This window comes from Procambarus clarkii, chromosome 61 (assembly GCF_040958095.1).
Source record: "Procambarus clarkii isolate CNS0578487 chromosome 61, FALCON_Pclarkii_2.0, whole genome shotgun sequence".
Lineage (NCBI taxonomy): Eukaryota > Metazoa > Arthropoda > Malacostraca > Decapoda > Cambaridae > Procambarus > Procambarus clarkii.
In genome coordinates, this window is record NC_091210.1 from 17,293,924 (window position 1) to 17,313,923 (window position 20,000).

General features: G+C 42.1%; 1 protein-coding gene across 1 annotated transcript in view; it reads left to right on the forward strand.

Moving 5' to 3' along the window:
- Nucleotides 1-20,000, forward strand: part of LOC123774453 (uncharacterized) — a 116,686-nt gene that overhangs the window by 88,018 nt on the left and 8,668 nt on the right. The window contains exons 4-5 of the mRNA XM_069307944.1: nucleotides 13,827-13,904; nucleotides 14,382-14,514. Of these exons, the coding sequence (XP_069164045.1) occupies nucleotides 13,827-13,904; nucleotides 14,382-14,514 (211 nt within the window). The remainder of the gene's footprint in view (nucleotides 1-13,826; nucleotides 13,905-14,381; nucleotides 14,515-20,000) is intronic.

Genomic DNA, 20,000 nt, shown 5'->3' on the forward strand with positions numbered 1-20,000 from the left:
TATATTTTATGTGTATTGTATGTTTATTTTTTTACAAATAAAAAGAAAAACACAAATACTATACATGCATCACTTATCTGACAGAAGGCAACAGATAAGAGATAATTATATTTTTTCACCTGCACACAGTTAACGAAAAGCCCACTACACAATGTCTGTGAGTATTAAAGATACAAGCCATTATTGCGGGGAGGGAGGGACGGAGGGAGGGGAATTATCAGGGGAAAGCGCCAAGCAATTACGGTTCTTATAGGACTTGGAAGGGGGGTGAGGATACAGAATTGGGGTGGGACGGGGGGGGGGGGAGGGAAGGAATGGTGCCCAACCCCTTGGACGGTCAGGGATTGAACGCCGACCTTCACGAAGCGAGTCCGTCACTCTACCGTCCAGTCCAAGTGGTTGGGCATTTGCAGTCGTCCCCAGCACTGAACTAGTGCAAGGATTATTATTTTCTCTGCGCTTCTTGAAAAGCACATTTAGTTCAGCATTCACAATTTCATACATACAACACATTACTGGATTTAGTAGTCCCTCTAGAGTTAGCAACGGCTTCAGGCTTGGTGGCTGGAAACATAATAATTTGTTCTTTAATGTATCTTTTTACCACACGTTTGTAGAAATTAGAACTGAGTGAGGATTCAGAAGTGGTCAGGCATCTTCTCTATGTGACTCTGATCTTGAGCACGAAGGAGATGTCTAATCGACTTAGAAGGATTGTTAAGATGCCTGAACCTCCTCGATCAGACAACTTGGGATCCGGCTAAGCCCTTGTCCTTGAGATAAGAAGACACGTGTCAAGACAGATCTACCCACGAAGCCACTCGGCGTGGCTTGGGTTAAAGCAGTGTGTGATTGCTTGGAAACATTCCCAGATACTCGCTGGGTCTGATGCAAAAAGTGGCACTGTTTATGGTGCACGATATACGCATTTAAGAAGATCAACTACGCCTTTCCTTTCCATTGATTTCTCACGAGAAATGGCTCCAGCCTCGTATTTAGAGATGAGCTATGTGCCTGACATATAAGATAATGTGACAGATTTACCTCTACTCACCCATACATTGATTAAGCTTCTCACCTTTGATATACTAAACATCCTATTCTGTCCCGGTTGAAGGTTAAATTTGTTTCATCTAATCCTCCTGATTCGAAAACATTTATTGGTAAACAATGAAGTAATGCGATTAGTTAAATTTCCCCTTAGGTTAAATTTCGAATAGACATTCGGTATAAGAATTAAATAAAATTATCAGTATTTACTTTTTGTGTGCAAAATATCTGTAAGGCTCCAGTTAAGTAAGCTCAGCTGATCATCTCTCGTGAAATTACGCCATTGGAAAAATACTTCAAAGACACAGTTATCAGCTTAGATTACCGGTGAAAGAGAACTTATCATGCACATCTGTGAAACATATGGACACACACACGGGGCTGTGTCAGATGACGTTCAAATCGCGTTCATATTGAATCACACATTTGTTTAGTATTCTCAATCCAATACTTGTTATAATATAGTAAGTATAGTTGTTATATAGTAATGATAAAATAGTTGTTCCAATATTCAATGTTATCTGACACAGTGCATCCATGAGCATATGTTATGTCCTATAGCCACATATAGATTAATGCACTTGCAAAACTCACAATACACATGTTATTTTTTTTACTACAGAAGTGGCCATTTATTAATAATGTTAACTAGCATATATACATTTTATTCTGTCTGCTATGAACAGGTTTAGAGATCTGTTGAATAACATACAGTATAATGAGTTACTGAGAAGGTGACTGAAGTGTATTTAAATGCCTACCAGCATACTTTACATTCTCGTCTCTCCTTCATAGACAGGAGCTAAATGAACTGTGTGTGGATGTGCATATGTGTTGTTAATTTTCTTCGCGGACTCAGCCCCCCCCAACAAGAGAAAAAATGGTCAATTTGCTTGCCAGGTCATGGGTACAAGAGACAAGGAACTGAATAGAAGTTGTCAGCCAAGGGAGTTTCAAGCAGCACGTCAGTCGCATTACTCAAAATTATTTACGAGAGTTGTTCCTTCCCTGGGTTGGATGCTAGGTGTCTAGGGACATTGGGACGGATGTGATTGGATTGCTGCATCCAGCATGAGTGTCCACCTTCTGACGGGTGACCAGCGTGACTAGAGCTGATGTTGTTACATAAAGAAGCGCAACGAAACAGAAATCTGTTGTCCGGTTCTTACAAAAGGAATACTGAACACTGGATAAAATTCTGCATTGAAAAAGAAATTGGTCAATGAAACAAATTGTGAAACCGAGAATGAAGTCGACCAGGAAGAATTCTATTCCAGCATGAAATAACTCGATATGTGCAATTAGCATCTTGTAGAATGGAGTGATGAGAGAGGTATATTACATTGTGCAATGGAAAATAAAGTAATAATAGCAGTAAATAGGTACCTGGGAGTTAGGCAGCTGCAACGGGCTGCTTCCTGGGGGTGTATAACAAAAAGAAGGCCTGGTGGAGGACCGGGCCGCGGGGACGATAAGCCCCGAAATCATCTGAAGATAACCTGAAGCATCTTAAGATGCTGTGAGCCCTGTAGCACAGTGGTCTACACCATCGGCTCTCAATCGAAATACCCAGGTTCAATCCTCAGGCAGTACAGAAAGGTTTGACACGTTTCATTAACCCGGATGCCCCTGTCCACCTAACAGTTAAATAGGTGCCCGGGGTTAGGCAACTGTTGTGGACGGCATTCTGGAGTAAGAGAGTAATTAGCCAAGAGGGACTTGGAGAAGCTTAAAACACAGCCTTCCTCTCCCTGACATCGGAAACTTAAATTTTTAATGAAAATAGAGTAACACGAAGGGTAATGTTGATGACAAGCGTTGCTTCTCTCACACAACCAATTGTGTTGTTATTCCACAGGGTTGTATACCTGATTTACTCCCCTTTCTCTTATACAACAAAGACTTCCCAAATGTCACGCAACACCTCAAACCAATACTTTTTCCTGATGATACAACGACCTTTACTTCCTCAAATATTGAGTTATCCTAACGAACACGGTAAATACTGAACTCAAGAAAGCCCACATATTGGTCACTACTAACAAATTCACCATTAAATCTGAAAATGATTTAATTCGCCATTAAATCTTACATAATATTTGGAAATATAATGACCACTCAAATAAATTTACGAATAAATAATTTTCAAATTGAGAGCAGAGTAAAAGGTACGTTCCTTGTCATACATATAAAAATGTAAACTGAATCTTAACTTTTAAACAAAAAGTCTATAAACCTGCAGGAATACTCGGCCAAAACTGTTATTGTTATAGTCCAGTTGGCAGGCAGGAACTCCCAATAACAATATTAATCACAAATTTATTCATATGTCGGCTACAGTAATGCGTCTGGGGATTAGCGACTAAACATTACCTAAGACACATAATTCCTCAACATAAATTAGCATTTAGAACAGTAACAAACTTCAACCACAGACAGCATGTAATATATTGATTAAAAACCTCAAAAAAGTCTCTAAGGAAAGTATTTATCACAAGAAAATACCAATACCAGATTCATCCGTACCGCCTCGCTCCCTTAAAAATAGTTACTATTGAAGGCTCGTTCTGAGAAGATGATTATTTCTTGAGGGACTTCCAAAATGGTTTTAGCGGCCGTCTAGGAAATCAATTTCGAAATGATGTCCCGATCTCCAATTGGGGTTTTGGAGAATTGACTGAAAGAGAGTCTGTGGAAAGGATTGATAACGGGAGTGGTAACGGAGGCTAGAGTGCTCTTGAAGGAAGGGAGTAAAGGAAGACAGCTAAGGTGCGAAGTAAATGGTGATTTATTTTTCATAGATATTATTTTCTACCACAGACGTGTCCACACATTTACAGTGCTAACCAGAATATATACATTGTTTTCTGTCCTCCATGGACAGGGTTAGAGATCTGTAGAGGTGATAATAGTGCTTTTAAAACGCTAATTAATTCTACATACCCAAGCATTTGGGGTGGACGGTAGAGCGACGGTCTCGTTTCATACCAGTCGGCGTTCAATCCCTGACCGTCCAAGTGGTTGGGCACCATCTCTTCACCCCCCCCCATCCCAAATCCTTATCCCGATCCCTTCCAAGTGCTATATAGTCGTAATGGCTTGGCGCTTTCCCCCTGATAATTCCCTTCCCTTCTCCCTACATACATAAATATTTACATCTACACTCTGGCTTCCTGTCCTCCAAGACAATGAATTATTATTATTATTATTATTATTATTATTATTATATAGATTTATGTCTGTCCTACATAAACAGTGTTCTAGGTGTCTTATTACATAGTGTCATCTGCGAGTCACAGTGTCCTGAGTCATAGAATGTTTGGTACTGAGTCGCTGCTGGCTGAAGAGGGGATAGAATCGAAGCTACACTGAGATGAAGGCAATCATGTATTCTCAGGCAATTCACTGGCTAACAGCTCTAAGTCACTCTCAGAACGCGAATGAGACCGGAGACCGTATGGACAGCCGAGTGAACGAGGCCTAAGTGATCTGAGACGATATTGGTAGTTCATACAAGCCACAAAGTTTATATTGTGCCCATAGTAGTCTACGGTTTATTCTACTAACCAAATAACAAATAACTGGCATCAGTGTGTTGGGTGTCGTCAGGGGCGTTCCTGGTACTGTCACCACTATGGAATGAGTTACCAGTACTAGAGTTGGCATCAGTAGGCGCTTGTTGAGTCGCGGGCACCTTGCCTCCTGGTGCCAAGGGAGGCTGGTCGTTTGGTAGCGTCTGGATGCCAAATGGTTGCTACTTCCCTACCACATCTGAAACACTTTTTAGTGGTTAGTAAACACTTTTTAGTAAGCCTCCAGCGGCGGCTTTGACGGAGCCACAGTTTCAGATTGGTCCCTTCATGCTGTTACTGTGCTCTGGTGTCTGGTCCAGCTTTCTTTGGTCTCAGGTCTTCTTAGATTGGTAGTCCATCAATGCATGAGGACCGGAACAGAGAACACACTTGGGTGTGCACCAGCTGTGCTTAGCTGCGTACCCATTGCCACAGCACCAATAACAGTCCACAGGGTCTGGCTGCCATAGCACCAATAACACTCCACAGGGTCTGTCTGCCTCATTCTGAATCCTGAACCTGCTGGTGGACCGCATACGATCCGCCAAACCAATACTGGTCGGGTGGTGGTTCAGATTTGTTCCAGATTATTACTATTTTTTTGGTATGCTTACTAGTCTTAAACATTCTCCTTGCTCTGTGTACTCCATCTAATACATAGGCCCAATCTAGTGGATCCTCTTGATGGTATCTGTAGACGAGGCATTTAGCCCTCTTCTTTTTTCGTGATGGATGATCTGAAAGGGGGAGTTTTACACCACATAGTGTTCCTTGCAGAAGATCATCCACAATATGCTCAGCTTTTCTTAAAACGTTCACATAGGGGAATTGACCTGTGGACGTAGCGGGTCTACAGAGCCAGGTGTATTCCTCTGGCTCAGCTGCTTGTTCCAAACAATCTTGTCAGCTATAGCTATGTTTTTGGAGAACGCCAGACGCATATACTCGCTCTATGGTGCTAGTAGAGTTCATCCACCCTGTTGGTCAACAAGCTTATGCTTTCATTGTTTTCTCTTTTAGTTTCTAGTTCACACCGTCACAAACTCATCACTGTGTGGTGGGATGAGAGTGTCACTGGTCGTGTTGGTGGAGAGCCCTGATGGTCCAGCAGCTACCTCCTCCATAAGTGGTTCATCAGGCGATATTCGTTGAAGTAATTTCGCCTGATTCCTGGCTAATACCATTTGATGAGGATTAACATGACAAATAGCAGAACAGGCTGCGTTCCTTTAACAGTCATCTCTGCCAATAGTTAGACAAACCTGCTCTGAGGGGGGAAAGCGCTCTTGCCGGCTCCGAATAGGACTAACAGCTGAGGTTTGAGTAAGCCAGAAGAGAATAGTTCTTACAGCACAGTATAATAGGGCCTGGGCTGCCACCCTAAGTGATCACCAGTCTCTCTTGGGTAAACAGACGGTGGTATGGGCCTGTGGTTGGGTTGACCCACAACTCCTCACACATACACACCAGTGTAACAGCTAGTGTGCTTTAGGTTTCAGTCAATTGTACAACTGCTTTGTGTTACAAAAAGGGTAGGCTCCTGGAAGTCTTATATTGTTCTCACTGTACTATTCCTACCTATAGGCTCAAACCTGCCTAAGAGAACTGGTTCTGAGACTCTAGCTAAGCCTATTTAAGAGTTTTGTCACTCTCACAAGCAAACTTCACATTTCTATAAAAAACCTTATTAAGGCATTGCCGGCAAGGCTCCCTTCACCTGTTATGGTGGGATGGGGACGCTATGGCGAGGAACAGCGAGTGAGCATTATTGATAAGAGATCATATTCAATGTTTGAGAGTGCGGCCTGACTACTGTGGCAAGGAGCGCCTGACCTCATGTCTGCTCTGCCCAGAGGCTGGGAGGCGACTGGAAAATGGTGATGGAAGCTTAGGTTCCTGGAAGTGTAGGTTCCTGGAAACTTAGGTTTCTCTGAAGGAAAGGAGGGAGTGGTGGTGCAGGATTGCGTTCTTCAGGAAGGAAGAGAAGGAACAGAGTGTTGATTGAAGGTAGAGTACTCCTGAAGGGAGGGAGGCAAGAGTGAAGAGAATGATGCTGGCTTGAGTGAAGGCCAAGTTCATATACAGTCACGCACAGTGCCAACTTGTCCTCAGACCAGGCTCGTTAAAACTGCGGCTATCCTCAACCGCTTTAACGAGCTGCGGCGGGATTTTCTTTTGTTTGACAGGAAAATAGCACGTTAATGAACATAAACATATTATTTTCAACGAAATGTTTATTTTCATGTTATTGAAAATGAAAATTAAATTTACCAAGTATACTGACAAATACGGAAAACTTTTCATGATTTAATGAAAGTTAACACTATTCAGAGAGTAGCGTGGAATAATAGGAAATTGGGAGTGATGGTGGCTGTGTCTGAAATGGGATGCTATAAAATGGAATAAGTGGAACGTGTTTATTCCAGCCACAGTGGTTCATGTCATAATGGGTAGTAGCTTTACGGGCTATTCATGCCCGTGCCACCTCGTGGGTGGCTAAATCTTTATCAATCAATCGGGTAGTAGCTTAGCTTATTTTCTTTTCATGTTGTGCCCAAGAACTATCAACCTATGTAGAACTATTAAGGTTTTACGCAGAAAATATTCTGCGTGTACTCACCGAGAACCCAAGTACTCATCAAGCTGAGTATATCACTTGATGTGTGTTAGGATGAATGTTTTGTTGATTATTATCTTACCAAATAGGCCCTCTATATAAAAGTTATAAAAATTTAAAATCCAACCTATCAAAGATTATAGGATAAAATTTAAAAAAATGTCAAAAAATGTAATTAAGTTCGCCACTCCTCACTGACGACCACATTCCAGAGGGACTAGAGGAGCGCCACCTCCCTAAGTCATAATTCTCGAATAGCAGGCCATTAGAGTAAGTGGTTCAGGAGTGAAGGCGTTTAAGAAACATTTCCATCAACATTTAGCGTGGCACTACCTATAGGTTTTAATGTTAGGTTTTATTGTATGATTCGTATTAAAATTAAGATTCTTCTTAATTCTCCTGTGTCTTCCCCACCATCCCCCACTCCAACGTCCTCTTGTACTCTCCACCATCTCCCAACCCCCCGGCCTCCCTATCATACCCCTCTCCCCCTGTTCCCTCGTCCTTCGCACCATCCCCCCACTCTCCTGTCTCCTTGTCCTTCCCATCATTCTCCATTCCCCTGTTCCCTAGTCCCCACCATCCCTAACTCCCCAGTCCCCTCGTCCTCCCCACCATTACCCCCCTCCCTTGTCCCATCGTCCTCAGTACAATCCCCCACTTCTGTCCCCTCGTCCTCGCCAGCATTCTCCACTCCCTCGTCTGATAAATTCCCAAATGATCTGATATTTCCATCAGAAAATTGGGAACATCAAATGATCTGATGTTCCCATCACTGATATATAAGAAAACACTTAAAAACGAAATGAAAAACAATGAAGAAATAAAAAATAAACTATACTCTTGAAATGAACGGTATGGTAAACAACAAAGCTCAATTCCAACGCAGTGTCACAAAATAATTAAATAAAAATGAAAATAATTCGAAATCTATGAAAATTCAATTTATCAATGAAATTGGAAACATTGAAATTAAATCGTAACATATTTAGTATAGTATGAGTTGTTCTTACGTACAACAGACGGCGCTGTAACACAGTAACACAAGATGACAGGAAGACAGTAACACAGTAACAAAGGAAGACAGGAAGACAGTAACACAGGAAGACAGTACACAGTAAAACAGTAACACAGGAAGACAGTATGACAGTAACAAAGGAAGACAAGAAGACAGTACCACAGTAACACAGTAAGACAGTAACACAGTAACACAGTAAAACAGTATCACAGTGAGACAGTAACACAGGAAGACAGTAACACAGTAACACAGTAAGACAGTAACGCAGGAAGACAGAAAAATAGTAACACAGGAAGACAGTAACACAGTAAAACAGTAACACAGTAACACAGGAAGACAGTACCACAGTGAGACAGTAACACAGGAAGACAGTAACACAGTAAGACAGTAACACAGTAAGACAGTAACACAGTAACACAGTAACACAGGAAGACAGTACCACAGTGAGACAGTAACACAGGAAGACAGTAACACAGTAACACAGGATGACAGTAACACAGGATGACAGTAACACAGGATGACAGTAACACAGGAAGACAGTAACACAGTAACACAGGAAGACAGTAACACAGGAAGACAGTACCACAGTGAGACAGTAACACAGGAAGACAGTAACACAGTAACACAGGAAGACAGTAACACAGGAAGACAGTACCACAGTGAGACAGTAACACAGGAAGACAGTAACACAGTAACACAGGAAGACAGTAACACAGGAAGACAGTAACTCAGGGAGACAGTAACACAGGAAAACAGTAACACAGTAACACAGGAAGACAGTAACACAGTAACACACAAAGAGAGTAACACAGGAAGACAGTAACACAGTAATACAGGAAGACAGTAACACAGTAACACAGAAATAGAGTAACACAGGAAGACAGTTTCACAGTAACACAGGAAGACCGCACCACAGTAACACAGGATGACAGTACCACAGTAACACAGTAACACAGGCCGACAGTACCAGAGTAAAACAAGAAGGCAGTAACACTAGATGAGTATACTCCAGCAACAGTGTGACACATGGTTCACGGAACCGGTCAATCATCCGTAACAAAAATTGTGTAACACTTTCTGTCATGTCTGTGATGGTTTTTCTGGCAGGATGGTCAGCCCCACCCTCATGCATATTCAATATTTACACAACCTCGAACCTGTTCACCCTACCATGAGTTTTTTTCCCAACAATAAAGTCCCTACCCGGTTTAGTTTTCAGTTTTTTTCTCCTCAGGTGGGCAGAGAAAAAGTCTTCAGTTTATGCAAGAGTTTACAGAATGAAATAACATGAGTTACAACACAATTTAAATGTAGAATAATTAACATATTATTGCTTGATTATATGAAAGGGATACAAATATATTGAGAAATATTCTTAATTTTACGGCAATCAATACGTGACATGTAACGCATGTAACAGATATAGGTATGTAATCTTCACTATTGTTTAGATTAGTACTACTAATCATCACTCACTACCTCTATACCAATCACTCAGTTCAAGAGACCATATTACCCTACACCAAGATTCAGTCCTACACCAGCATTCTGTCCAACACAAGCATTCAGTCCTATACCTGCAGTCAGTCCTACACCTGCATTCAGTCCTACACCAGCATTCAGTCCTACACCAGCATTCAGTCATCAGTCCTATACCTGCAGTCAGTCCTAAACCAGCATTCAGTCCAACACAAGCATTCAGTCCTACACCTGCAGTCACTCCTACACCTGCAGTCATTCCAACACCAGCATTCAGTCCTACACCGGCAGTCAGTCCCACACCAGCATTCAGTCCTACACCTGCAGTCAGTCCTACACCTGCAGTCAGTCCTACACCAGCATTCAGTCCTACACCTGCAGTCAGTCCTACACCTGCAGTCAGTCCTACACCTGCAGTCAGTCCTACACCAGCATTCAGTCCTCCACCAGCATTCAGTCCAACACCAGTATTCAGTCCTACACATGCAGTCAGTCCTACACCTGCAGTCAGTCGTACACAAGCTTTCAATCCACACCAGCATTCAGTCAAACACCAGCATTCAGTCCTACACCTGCAGTAAAACCAACACAAGCATTTAGTCCTACAACAGCATTCAGTCCTATACCTGCAGTCAGTCCTACACCAGCATTCAGTCCTACACCTGCATTCAGTCCACACCAGTATTCAGTCCACACCTGCAGTCAGTCCTACACCAGCATTCAGTCCTACACCAGCATTCAGTCCTACACCTGCATTCAGTTCTACTCAGCCATTCAGCATTATACCAACACTATTTTGTCCAACAACATTCACCCATATATCATCACTCAGACATACACCATCATTCACGTCTACACCATCACTGATCACTACACCACAATGCAACTCTGCACCACCATTCAGTCCTTCACCACCATTCAGTCTTGCATCAATATTATTAAAAATAAACTGCATTCAACCGCCCCAATTCGGTACATTCAGACTCTCACACAGAGATGTGGCCACAAAAAACATTCCCTACAAATTAGCTTCTCTACAACTCCCTCCCTCAAAAATACCTCACCAAACAAGGGGTTCAACACAGGATTACCAGGTTGAGGTTCCCTTTGCTCGAATATAACAATTTCGTCGATCGTTCCATTCACAGTTTGAAAAAATATATGTTGAGATAACAGATTGGTAATCAAAACACGTAGTTGATGTAACAAATCAAAGATCTTACAGAATGATTATATGATGACATAAAACAGAATCCATTAATTTAAATTGTATTGTCCGCCTGAACTGCTGCACATAACTGGGCAGAGAAAGCGCAGTTCTAGTTTACTACACTTAAGTATCTGTCGCTTCCATACACAGCCGTTCCCAGTTCACCAGACCATACTAAATAACCATACGCAGCCGTTCCCAGTTCACCAGACCATACTATATAAGCATACGCAGCCGTTCCCAGTTCACCAGACCATATCTTGAGGTTATCTTGAGATGATTTCGGGGCTTTAATGTCCCCGCGGCCCGGTCCTCGACCAGGCCTCCACCCCCAGGAAGCAGCCCGTGACAGCTGACTAACACCCAGGTACCTATTTACTGCTAGGTAACAGGGGCATTCAGGGTGAAAGAAACTTTGCCCATTTGTTTCTGCCTCGTGCGGGAATCGAACCCGCGCCACAGAATTACGAGTCCTGCGCGCTATCCACCAGGCTACGAGGCCCCTCACTATATACCATACTATATAACCATACGCAGCCGTTCCCAGTTCACCAGACCATACTATATAACCATACGCAGCCGTTCCCAGTTCACCAGACCATACTAAATAACCATACGCAGCCGTTCCCAGTTCACCAGACCATACTATATAACCATACGCAGCCGTTCCCAGTACACCATACCATACTATATAACCATACGCAGCCGTTCCCAGTTCACCAGACCATACTAAATAACCATACGCAGCCGTTCCCAGTTCACCAGACCATACTATATAACCATACGCAGCCGTTCCCAGTACACCATACCATACTATATAACCATACACAGCCGTTCCCAGTTCACCAGACCATACTAAATAACCATACGCAGCCGTTCCCAGTTCACCAGACCATACTATATAAGCATAGCAGCCATTCTTCCTCTCAAGGCAAGAGGATCCTGACATGGGATCAAAATGTCCCGTCTCCATTTCTTGTTTTCTAAACAGTGTTTTCTAAACAGCAACATCTCGGCCCAAACGCCACTGACGAGATCCTTGACAAGAAAAGCACGAACCTAAGGAAGATGGAAGGTTGATTGATGGCATCGATCCTCATCATACTTTTTATTTCCTCATTAGATGTCCCATCTAATGAGGGACATATATACTATGTACTATCAATCTACTATCTACTATCTGAGGTGCTTTCATCTTACAACAGCCTAAAGCTTAGAAAGTATGACATCCATCAGAAGACCATGCTGGTCAATGCAATCTGAGATCACGTAATGTTAAGTGAAAATAATGAGTCAGTATGGTGGGATCTTACTTCCGTCCCAAGCCTTACCAGAGAGACACAGAGAGAGAGAGAGGGACCAGAGAGAGTAGTTGGCAAGTGGAATGCATTAGGCAGTGATGTGGGGAGGCTGACTCCATACACAATTTCAAGTGTAGATATGATAGAGCCCAGTAGGCTCAGGAACCTGTACATAAGTTGATTGACAGTTTAGAGGCCGGACCAAAGAGCCAGAGCTCAACCCTCGTAAGCACAAATAGGTGAGTACACACACTGCGCATCCAAAAGTGACAAAAACAGTTCTTCTACTGAACACATTTGGGAGTCAACGAGCTGGTATTCCGACATTCCAACTTTTACATGGTAAACATGTCCCCATACTTTTATTGTGGTAGGTATATTCACCATCTTCCAATCTGGTAAATGAAAATGGAAATCACCAATATCGAAGCGGTATAATGTTTAAAGTTTGAGTCCATACAATGGTGTCGAATTCCTGTCTCCATGACTTGCTGTAGACACGCACTACTACCTCAACATTGATTATTTTTATTATTATATATGTATTTTTGTGAAGCACTCATTCCTTTTAAGAAGTGTTATTGAATATAACCGAAATAATTCGAACCATTATTCTAACACGAATATTTGCTTTGGTTTTCAAGGTCTTTAATGATGAAGGTGAAACATTTGCTCGACAAATTTAATGAACAATTTTAATGGGCCTGACGTGTGTCGCTAAGATGGCTTATATGAACGGGTTTCGTTAAGGAAATTGAATATAAATTGACAGACATGACAACATATATTCCTATATAATCAGGAGGAGTCAGGATGATTACGCTAAACATGACAGCCACCCCACCAATCTTTATAAGTTCATTACGAAAGTTACCTGATATTAAGGTAAGAGACTGATTGGAAACAAATACTGCATCACACGTCCTGAGTCCCAAGGGTAATTAACAAGCGCCCGGTAATAGATAGCAACTCCATAGTCTCGAGAGACTATGAAGTTGCGCTCAGGTTGTCGATGCCGAAGTGTCCTCTCCAGGGCGAAAAACCAGAGTAGCACAATATGGAGGAGAAGCTGTTACCCATGCAGCAGGTCCTCCTTCGCTACTATGCTGAAATTGTCAAATGGAAAGGCAAACGCCAATTTCCTTGGTTTTAGCGCCGTCGCAGAATCTCGTTCATCACCCTTAGGACTTAGAATATTTGTATCCACTCAATCTCTTACCTTCATATCAGGTAACGTCCATAATGAACTTATAAGCCCTAACTAGATGGTTTGTTATCTTTCGCAAGTAAAGTTTGGGCGTCTTTCTCGGTGAAATTAGTGTTGAGAGAGGTTAGTATAACCTCTCTCAACAATTTTATAATTGATATATAATTGTATAACTTTGTATAATTTTTTAAGCAAAAAAATGGATTGTATTCCATTTTGTATTCCATATTATATATTTATTTATATAAATACATATTATAAATGTATATATATAACTATATATATATATATATATATATATATATATATATATATATATATATATATATATATAGTGTTGATTATATCTAAACTTTGGAAATATTACTGCAGGTGACGTGGTTGAGGCGACGAGACCTTCACATCCTGACTACTGGCCACCACACATACTCGGCTGACGACAGGTTCCAGGTACTCATCACTCATATGTATTTCTTAACACTCATCGGGATTTTTTTTATAGAATAAATCTAAATTCATAAATTGAGGTTTGATCCAAAAAGTGTAAATCTACTGAGAAAACGCATTATGTGTTAAGTCTAGATGTTCTCATCGTGAACTGGAAAAAAACTAACGTTTTTTTATAACCGGTTGGACACCATTCCTTTCCCCCGTCCCATCCCAAATCTTTATTCTGACCCCTTCCAAGTGCTATATAGTCGTAATGGATCGGCGCTTTCCCCTGATAATTCACTTCCCCATATCAGAGGATAGGTTGAATTAACTGATTGAAGAAGATTAAGCCACCCAAGAGGTGGCACGGGCATATAATAGACCGTAACTGAATAAACTGATAGTGTTCGCCTTATATTCTCAGATGAGGGGGCTTTGTGCAGGTGAGGTGCTGCTTGAGCTACTCCCATGCCTGTCTATCTCTAATTGCTGCAGGTGGTCCACAGTCCCGGCAGCGACCAGTGGACCCTGGTAGTGACATCAGCCCAGCTTAGGGACTCTGGTATCTACGAGTGCCAGGTCAACACTGATCCCAAACTCTCCAGACCCGTCACTCTCAACGTCTATGGTGAGTACGTCGACTTGATTACATGTAACACAATACACACATACACACACACACACACACACACACACATATATATATATATATATATATATATATATATATATATATATATATATATATATATATATATATATATATATTTTATATATATATGTATATATATTTATATATATTTATATATATATATATATATATATATATATATATATATATATATATATATATATATATATATATATATATATATATATATATATATATATATAGCATATTGTCCTGGGGACCATTCAGGCTTGTTCGCATATATATATATATATATATATATATATATATATATATATATATACATATATATATATATATATATATATATATATATATATATATATATATATTTTTTTTTTTTTTTTTTTTTTCATTGAATATGACCGCGTATTCTGTATTTATTATTTTCTGGTTTAGGGCTTCTATCCCTCTAACTATTTTCTTAGCATCAGGGCTTAATTGAAATAGGAGTTCTCCAAAACTCATTTTCGTACTTTTAAGGTGAAGAAAAGAAGTGATTTACTATAGAGTGTATTACACTTATTTATATAATTTGCACAGGTGATTTGATAAAATGCTATGCCCAAGATTACCATCCGAGTGCCGGCGGGGAAGTGGTTCAAATAGCTTCGGCTATCACTTCCTTTTGTCCGGTCGTGATGGTCAAGCGGATTAAGGCGTCCCTGTACATACCAGTTGCGTTGCTCCTGGCAGTATGGGTTCGAGTCACTTCTGGGGTGTGAGTTTTCAGTTGTATATAGTCCTGGGGACCATTCAGGCTTGTTTGCATTTGTGTTCCTCACGTGTGCCCCAAAGAATGAGGTGATTTGATAAAATGCTATGCCCAAGATTACCATCCGAGTGCCGGCGGGGAAGTGGTTCAAATAGCTTCGGCTATCACTTCCTTTTGTACGGTCGTGATGGTCAAGCGGATTAAGGCGTCCCTGTACATACCAGTTGCGTTGCTCCTGGCAGTATGGGTTCGAGTCACTTCTGGGGTGTGAGTTTTCAGTTGTATATAGTCCTGGGGACCATTCAGGCTTGTTTGCATTTGTGTTCCTCACGTGTGCCCCAAAGAATGAGGTGATTTGATAAAATGCTATGCCCAAGATTACCATCCGAGTGCCGGCGGGGAAGTGGTTCAAATAGCTTCGGCTATCACTTCCTTTTGTACGGTCGTGATGGTCAAGCGGATTAAGGCGTCCCTGTACATACCAATTGCGTTGCTCCTGGCAGTATGGGTTCGAGTCACTTCTGGGGTGTGAGTTTTCAGTTGTATATAGTCCTGGGGACCATTCAGGCTTGTTTGCATTTGTGTTCCTCACGTGTGCCCCAAAGAATGAGGTGATTTGATAAAATGCTATGCCCAAGATTACCATCCGAGTGCCGGCGGGGAAGTGGCTCAAATAGCTTCGGCTATCACTTCCTTTTGTCCGGTCGTGATGGTCAAGCGGATTAAGGCGTCCCTGTACATACCAGTTGCGTTGCTCCTGGCAGTATGGGTTCGAGTCACTTCTGGGGTGTGAGTTTTCAGTTGTATATAGTCCTGGAAACCATTCAGGCTTGTTTGCATTTGTGTTCCTCACGTGTGCCCCAAAGAATGAGGTGATTTGATATAATGCTATGCCCAAGATTACCATCCGAGTGCCGGCGGGGAAGTGGTTCAAATAGCTTCGGCTATCACTTCCTTTTGTCCGGTCGTGATGGTCAAGCGGATTAAGGCGTCCCTGTACATACCAGTTGCGTTGCTCCTGGCAGTATGGGTTCGAGTCACTTCTGGGGTGTAAGTTTTCAGTTGTATATAGTCCTGGGAACCATTCAGGCTTGTTTGCATTTGTGTTCCTCACGTGTGCCACAAAGATTGAGGTGATTTGATAAAATGCTATGCCCAAGATTACCATCCGAGTGCCGGCGGGGAAGTGGTTCAAATAGCTTCGGCTATCACTTCCTTTTGTCCGGTCGTGATGGTCAAGCGGATTAAGGCGTCCCTGTACATACCAGTTGCGTTACTCCTGGCAGTATGGGTTCGAGTCACTTCTGAGGTGTGAGTTTTCAGTTGTATATAGTCCTGGGGACCATTCAGGCTTGTTTGCATTTGTGTTCCTCACGTGTGCCCCAAAGAATGAGGTGATTTGATAAAATGCTATGCCCAAGATTACCATCCGAGTGCTGGCGGGGAAGTGGTTCAAATAGCTTCGGCTATCACTTCCTTTTGTCCGGTCGTGATGGTCAAGCGGATTAAGGCATCCCTGTACATACCAGTTGCGTTGCTCCTGGCACTATGGGTTCGAGTCACTTCTGGGGTGTGAGTTTTCAGTTGTATATAGTCTTGGGGACCATTCAGGCTTGTTTATATATATATATATATATATATATATATATATATATATATATATATATATATATATATATATATATATATATATATATATATATATATATGACAGTTGAAGTTAAATAACTTCAAATTACCAGTAGAAGTAACTATATTATTAACACAGGAGATTTCGGATCAAATAACTAAAACAAAAATAAACACTTAATTAATATTTGCTTAAATTTGCAAAGATAAATATTTTTTAGAAATATTTTACCCATATGGCAACCAGTTGGGAGAACGTAGCGTCCACGAGCTCTGATAAATATTCCAGTTTCTTGTTATGTGGCAACGCTTTGGTAATACTGCCGGTCCATTCCTTATATAAACGAGGAACAAACCTTCCGCTCCGGAAGGGAAATATTGTGGCAGCTGGCTAAGAGAGTCGTCAATCTATGTGTTGGAGTCCGTCGTCACAAGCCAGCTGACTTCCGCGACAAAATGGAGCTGTCAGGAAAACCTGGGCCAGCACCTCTAGCCGACAGATATTACCACTGTGCTGAGAACTTGTGTAATATTGGTGAGGCTGCAGTGCACCGCCTGAGTTGTTGCAGTCTGACTTTTTCTTTTATAGTGCTTATTTCTAGCGGCTTGCCCTTGCTGTTGTTTCTTTGATGGTGAACCTGTCTAGTTTGGCGCTGTTTGTGTTTCGTTATGTGCGCGAGCGCGTGTGTGTGTGTGTGTCTATTTACTATTTGTAAATACTATTTGTGCCTGCAGAATCGACTTGATAGCTCTTGGACCCTGCCTTTCTAAACAATCTATATGCTCTCTAATATGTCTGCTACATTTATTTTTCTAACAAAGGCACACACACACATACATCCCAGGAAGCAATTGTTTCGGTTGTCTATCTCCGAAGTACCTATTTACTGCTAGGTGAACTGGTGCATCAGGATGAAAGAAACTCCGCCCGTTTTTTCCGCCTCAGCCCGAAATCGAACCTAGGACATTAGGACTATGACTCCCAAGCGCTGTCCACTTAGCCCTGAGGTCTTGTGTTTTTGTAGTCACCTAGTTGTATTCGCCTAGTTAAGCTTGCTAGGGTTGGACTTTGCCTCTGTGGTCCCGCCTCTCAACCGGTGTACAGATTCCTGAGCCTATTGGGCTCTGTCAAATCTACATTTGAGACTGTACATGGCGTCTACCTCCACCACATCACTGCCAAATGAATTACATCTGTTAACTACTCTAACACTGAAAAAATTCTTTCTAACGTCTCTGTGGCTCATCTGGGAACTAAGTTTCCACCTGTGTCCCCTTGTTCGTGTCCCACTCGTGCTGAAAAGTTTGTCTTTGTCCACCCTGTAAATTCCCCTGAGAATTTTGTAGGTGGTTATCATGTCTCCCCTTACTCTTCTGTTTTCCAGGGATGTGAGGTTCAGCTCCTTTAGCCTTTCCTCGTAGCTCAGTCCTCTCAGTTCCGGGACGAGCCTGGTGGCATACCGCTGAATCTTCTCTAACTTTGTCTTGTGTTTAACTAGGTATGGACTCCAGGCTGGAGCTGCATACTCCAGGACTGGTCTTACATAAGTGGTATACAGGGTTCTGAAAGATTCCTTACACAAGTTTCTGAAGGCAGTTCTTATGTTGGCCAGTCTAGCATATGCCGCTGATGATATTCTTTTGATGTGGGTCTCTGGGGACAGGTTCGGTGTGATATCAACCCCCCAGATCCTCCTCTCTATTTGACTCTTGCAGGATTTCCCCTCCCAGATGATACCTTGGGTTCAGCCTCCTGCTCCCTTCGCCTAATTTCATCACCTTACACTTTCCTGAGTTGAACTTTAGCTGCCATTTTCAAAACCATTCCTCCAGTTTATCGAGGTCATCCTGTAGTCTCTGTCTATTTTCATCCGTCATGATTCTTCTCATAATTTTTGCATCATCAGCAAACATTGAGAGGAATGAGTCTATACCCTCTGGAAGATCGTTTACATATATTAGAAACAGGATGGGTTCAAGTACTGAGCCCTGTAGGACTCCGCTGGTGACATCTCGCCACTCTGATGTCTCCCCCCTCACCGTTACTCGCTGTTTCCTGTTGCTTAAGTACTCCCTTATCCACTGGAGCACCTTCCCTTTTACTCCTGCCTGTTGCTCCAACTTTATTAACAGCCTTTTATGGGGTACTGTGTCAAAGGCTTTCTGGCAATCCAGGAAATTGCAGTCGGCCTACTCTTCTCTTTCCTGCCTAATTTTCGTTGCCTGGTCATAAAATTCTATTAAACCTGTGAGGCACGATTTACCATCTCTGAACCCATGCTGGTGGTGCGTTACAAAGTTATTTCCCTCCAGATGCTCTACGAGCCTTTTCCTCACGATCTTCTCCATCACCATGCATGGTATACAAGTTAAGGAAACTGGCCTGTAATTCAGTGCCTCTTGCCTGTCACCCTTTTTGTATATTGGGACCACGTTAGCTGTCTTCCAACTTTCTGGTAAGTCTCCTGTTTCCAGTGACCTGTTATACACCATAGAGAGTGGCACACTTAGTGCTTCTGCACCTTCCTTTAGTATCCATGGTGAGATTCTATCAGGCCCAACAGCCTTTGTCACATCCAGCTCCAGCAGACACCTTTTGACCTCATCACTGGTGAGGTCAAATTCCTCCAAGGTTGCTTGGTTTGCCACCTCCTCATTTAGTGCAGGGGCTTCTCCTTGTTCTATTGTGAAGACCTCCTGGAATCTCTTGTTGAGTTCTTCACACACCTCCTTGTCATTCTCTGTGTATCTGTTCTCCTCTTTCCGCAGCTTCATCACTTGTTCCTTCACTGCTGTTTTCCTCCTGAGGTGGCTGTGGAGCAGCTTTGGTTGGGTCTTGGCTTTACTCGCGATGTCATTTTAAAACTGCCTCTCTGCTTCCCTCCTCACTCTGAGGTACTCATTTCTGGCCCTCTGGTATCTCTCACTGCTCTCTGGTGTTCTGTTATTTCTGTAGTTTCTCCATGTTCATTTACTCAAGTTGCTTCGCTACCTTACATTCCTGGTTGAACCATGGGTTTATCTGTTGTTTTTCGTTTTTCTCCTTTTGGACGGGGATAAACCTGTCTGCAGCTTCCTG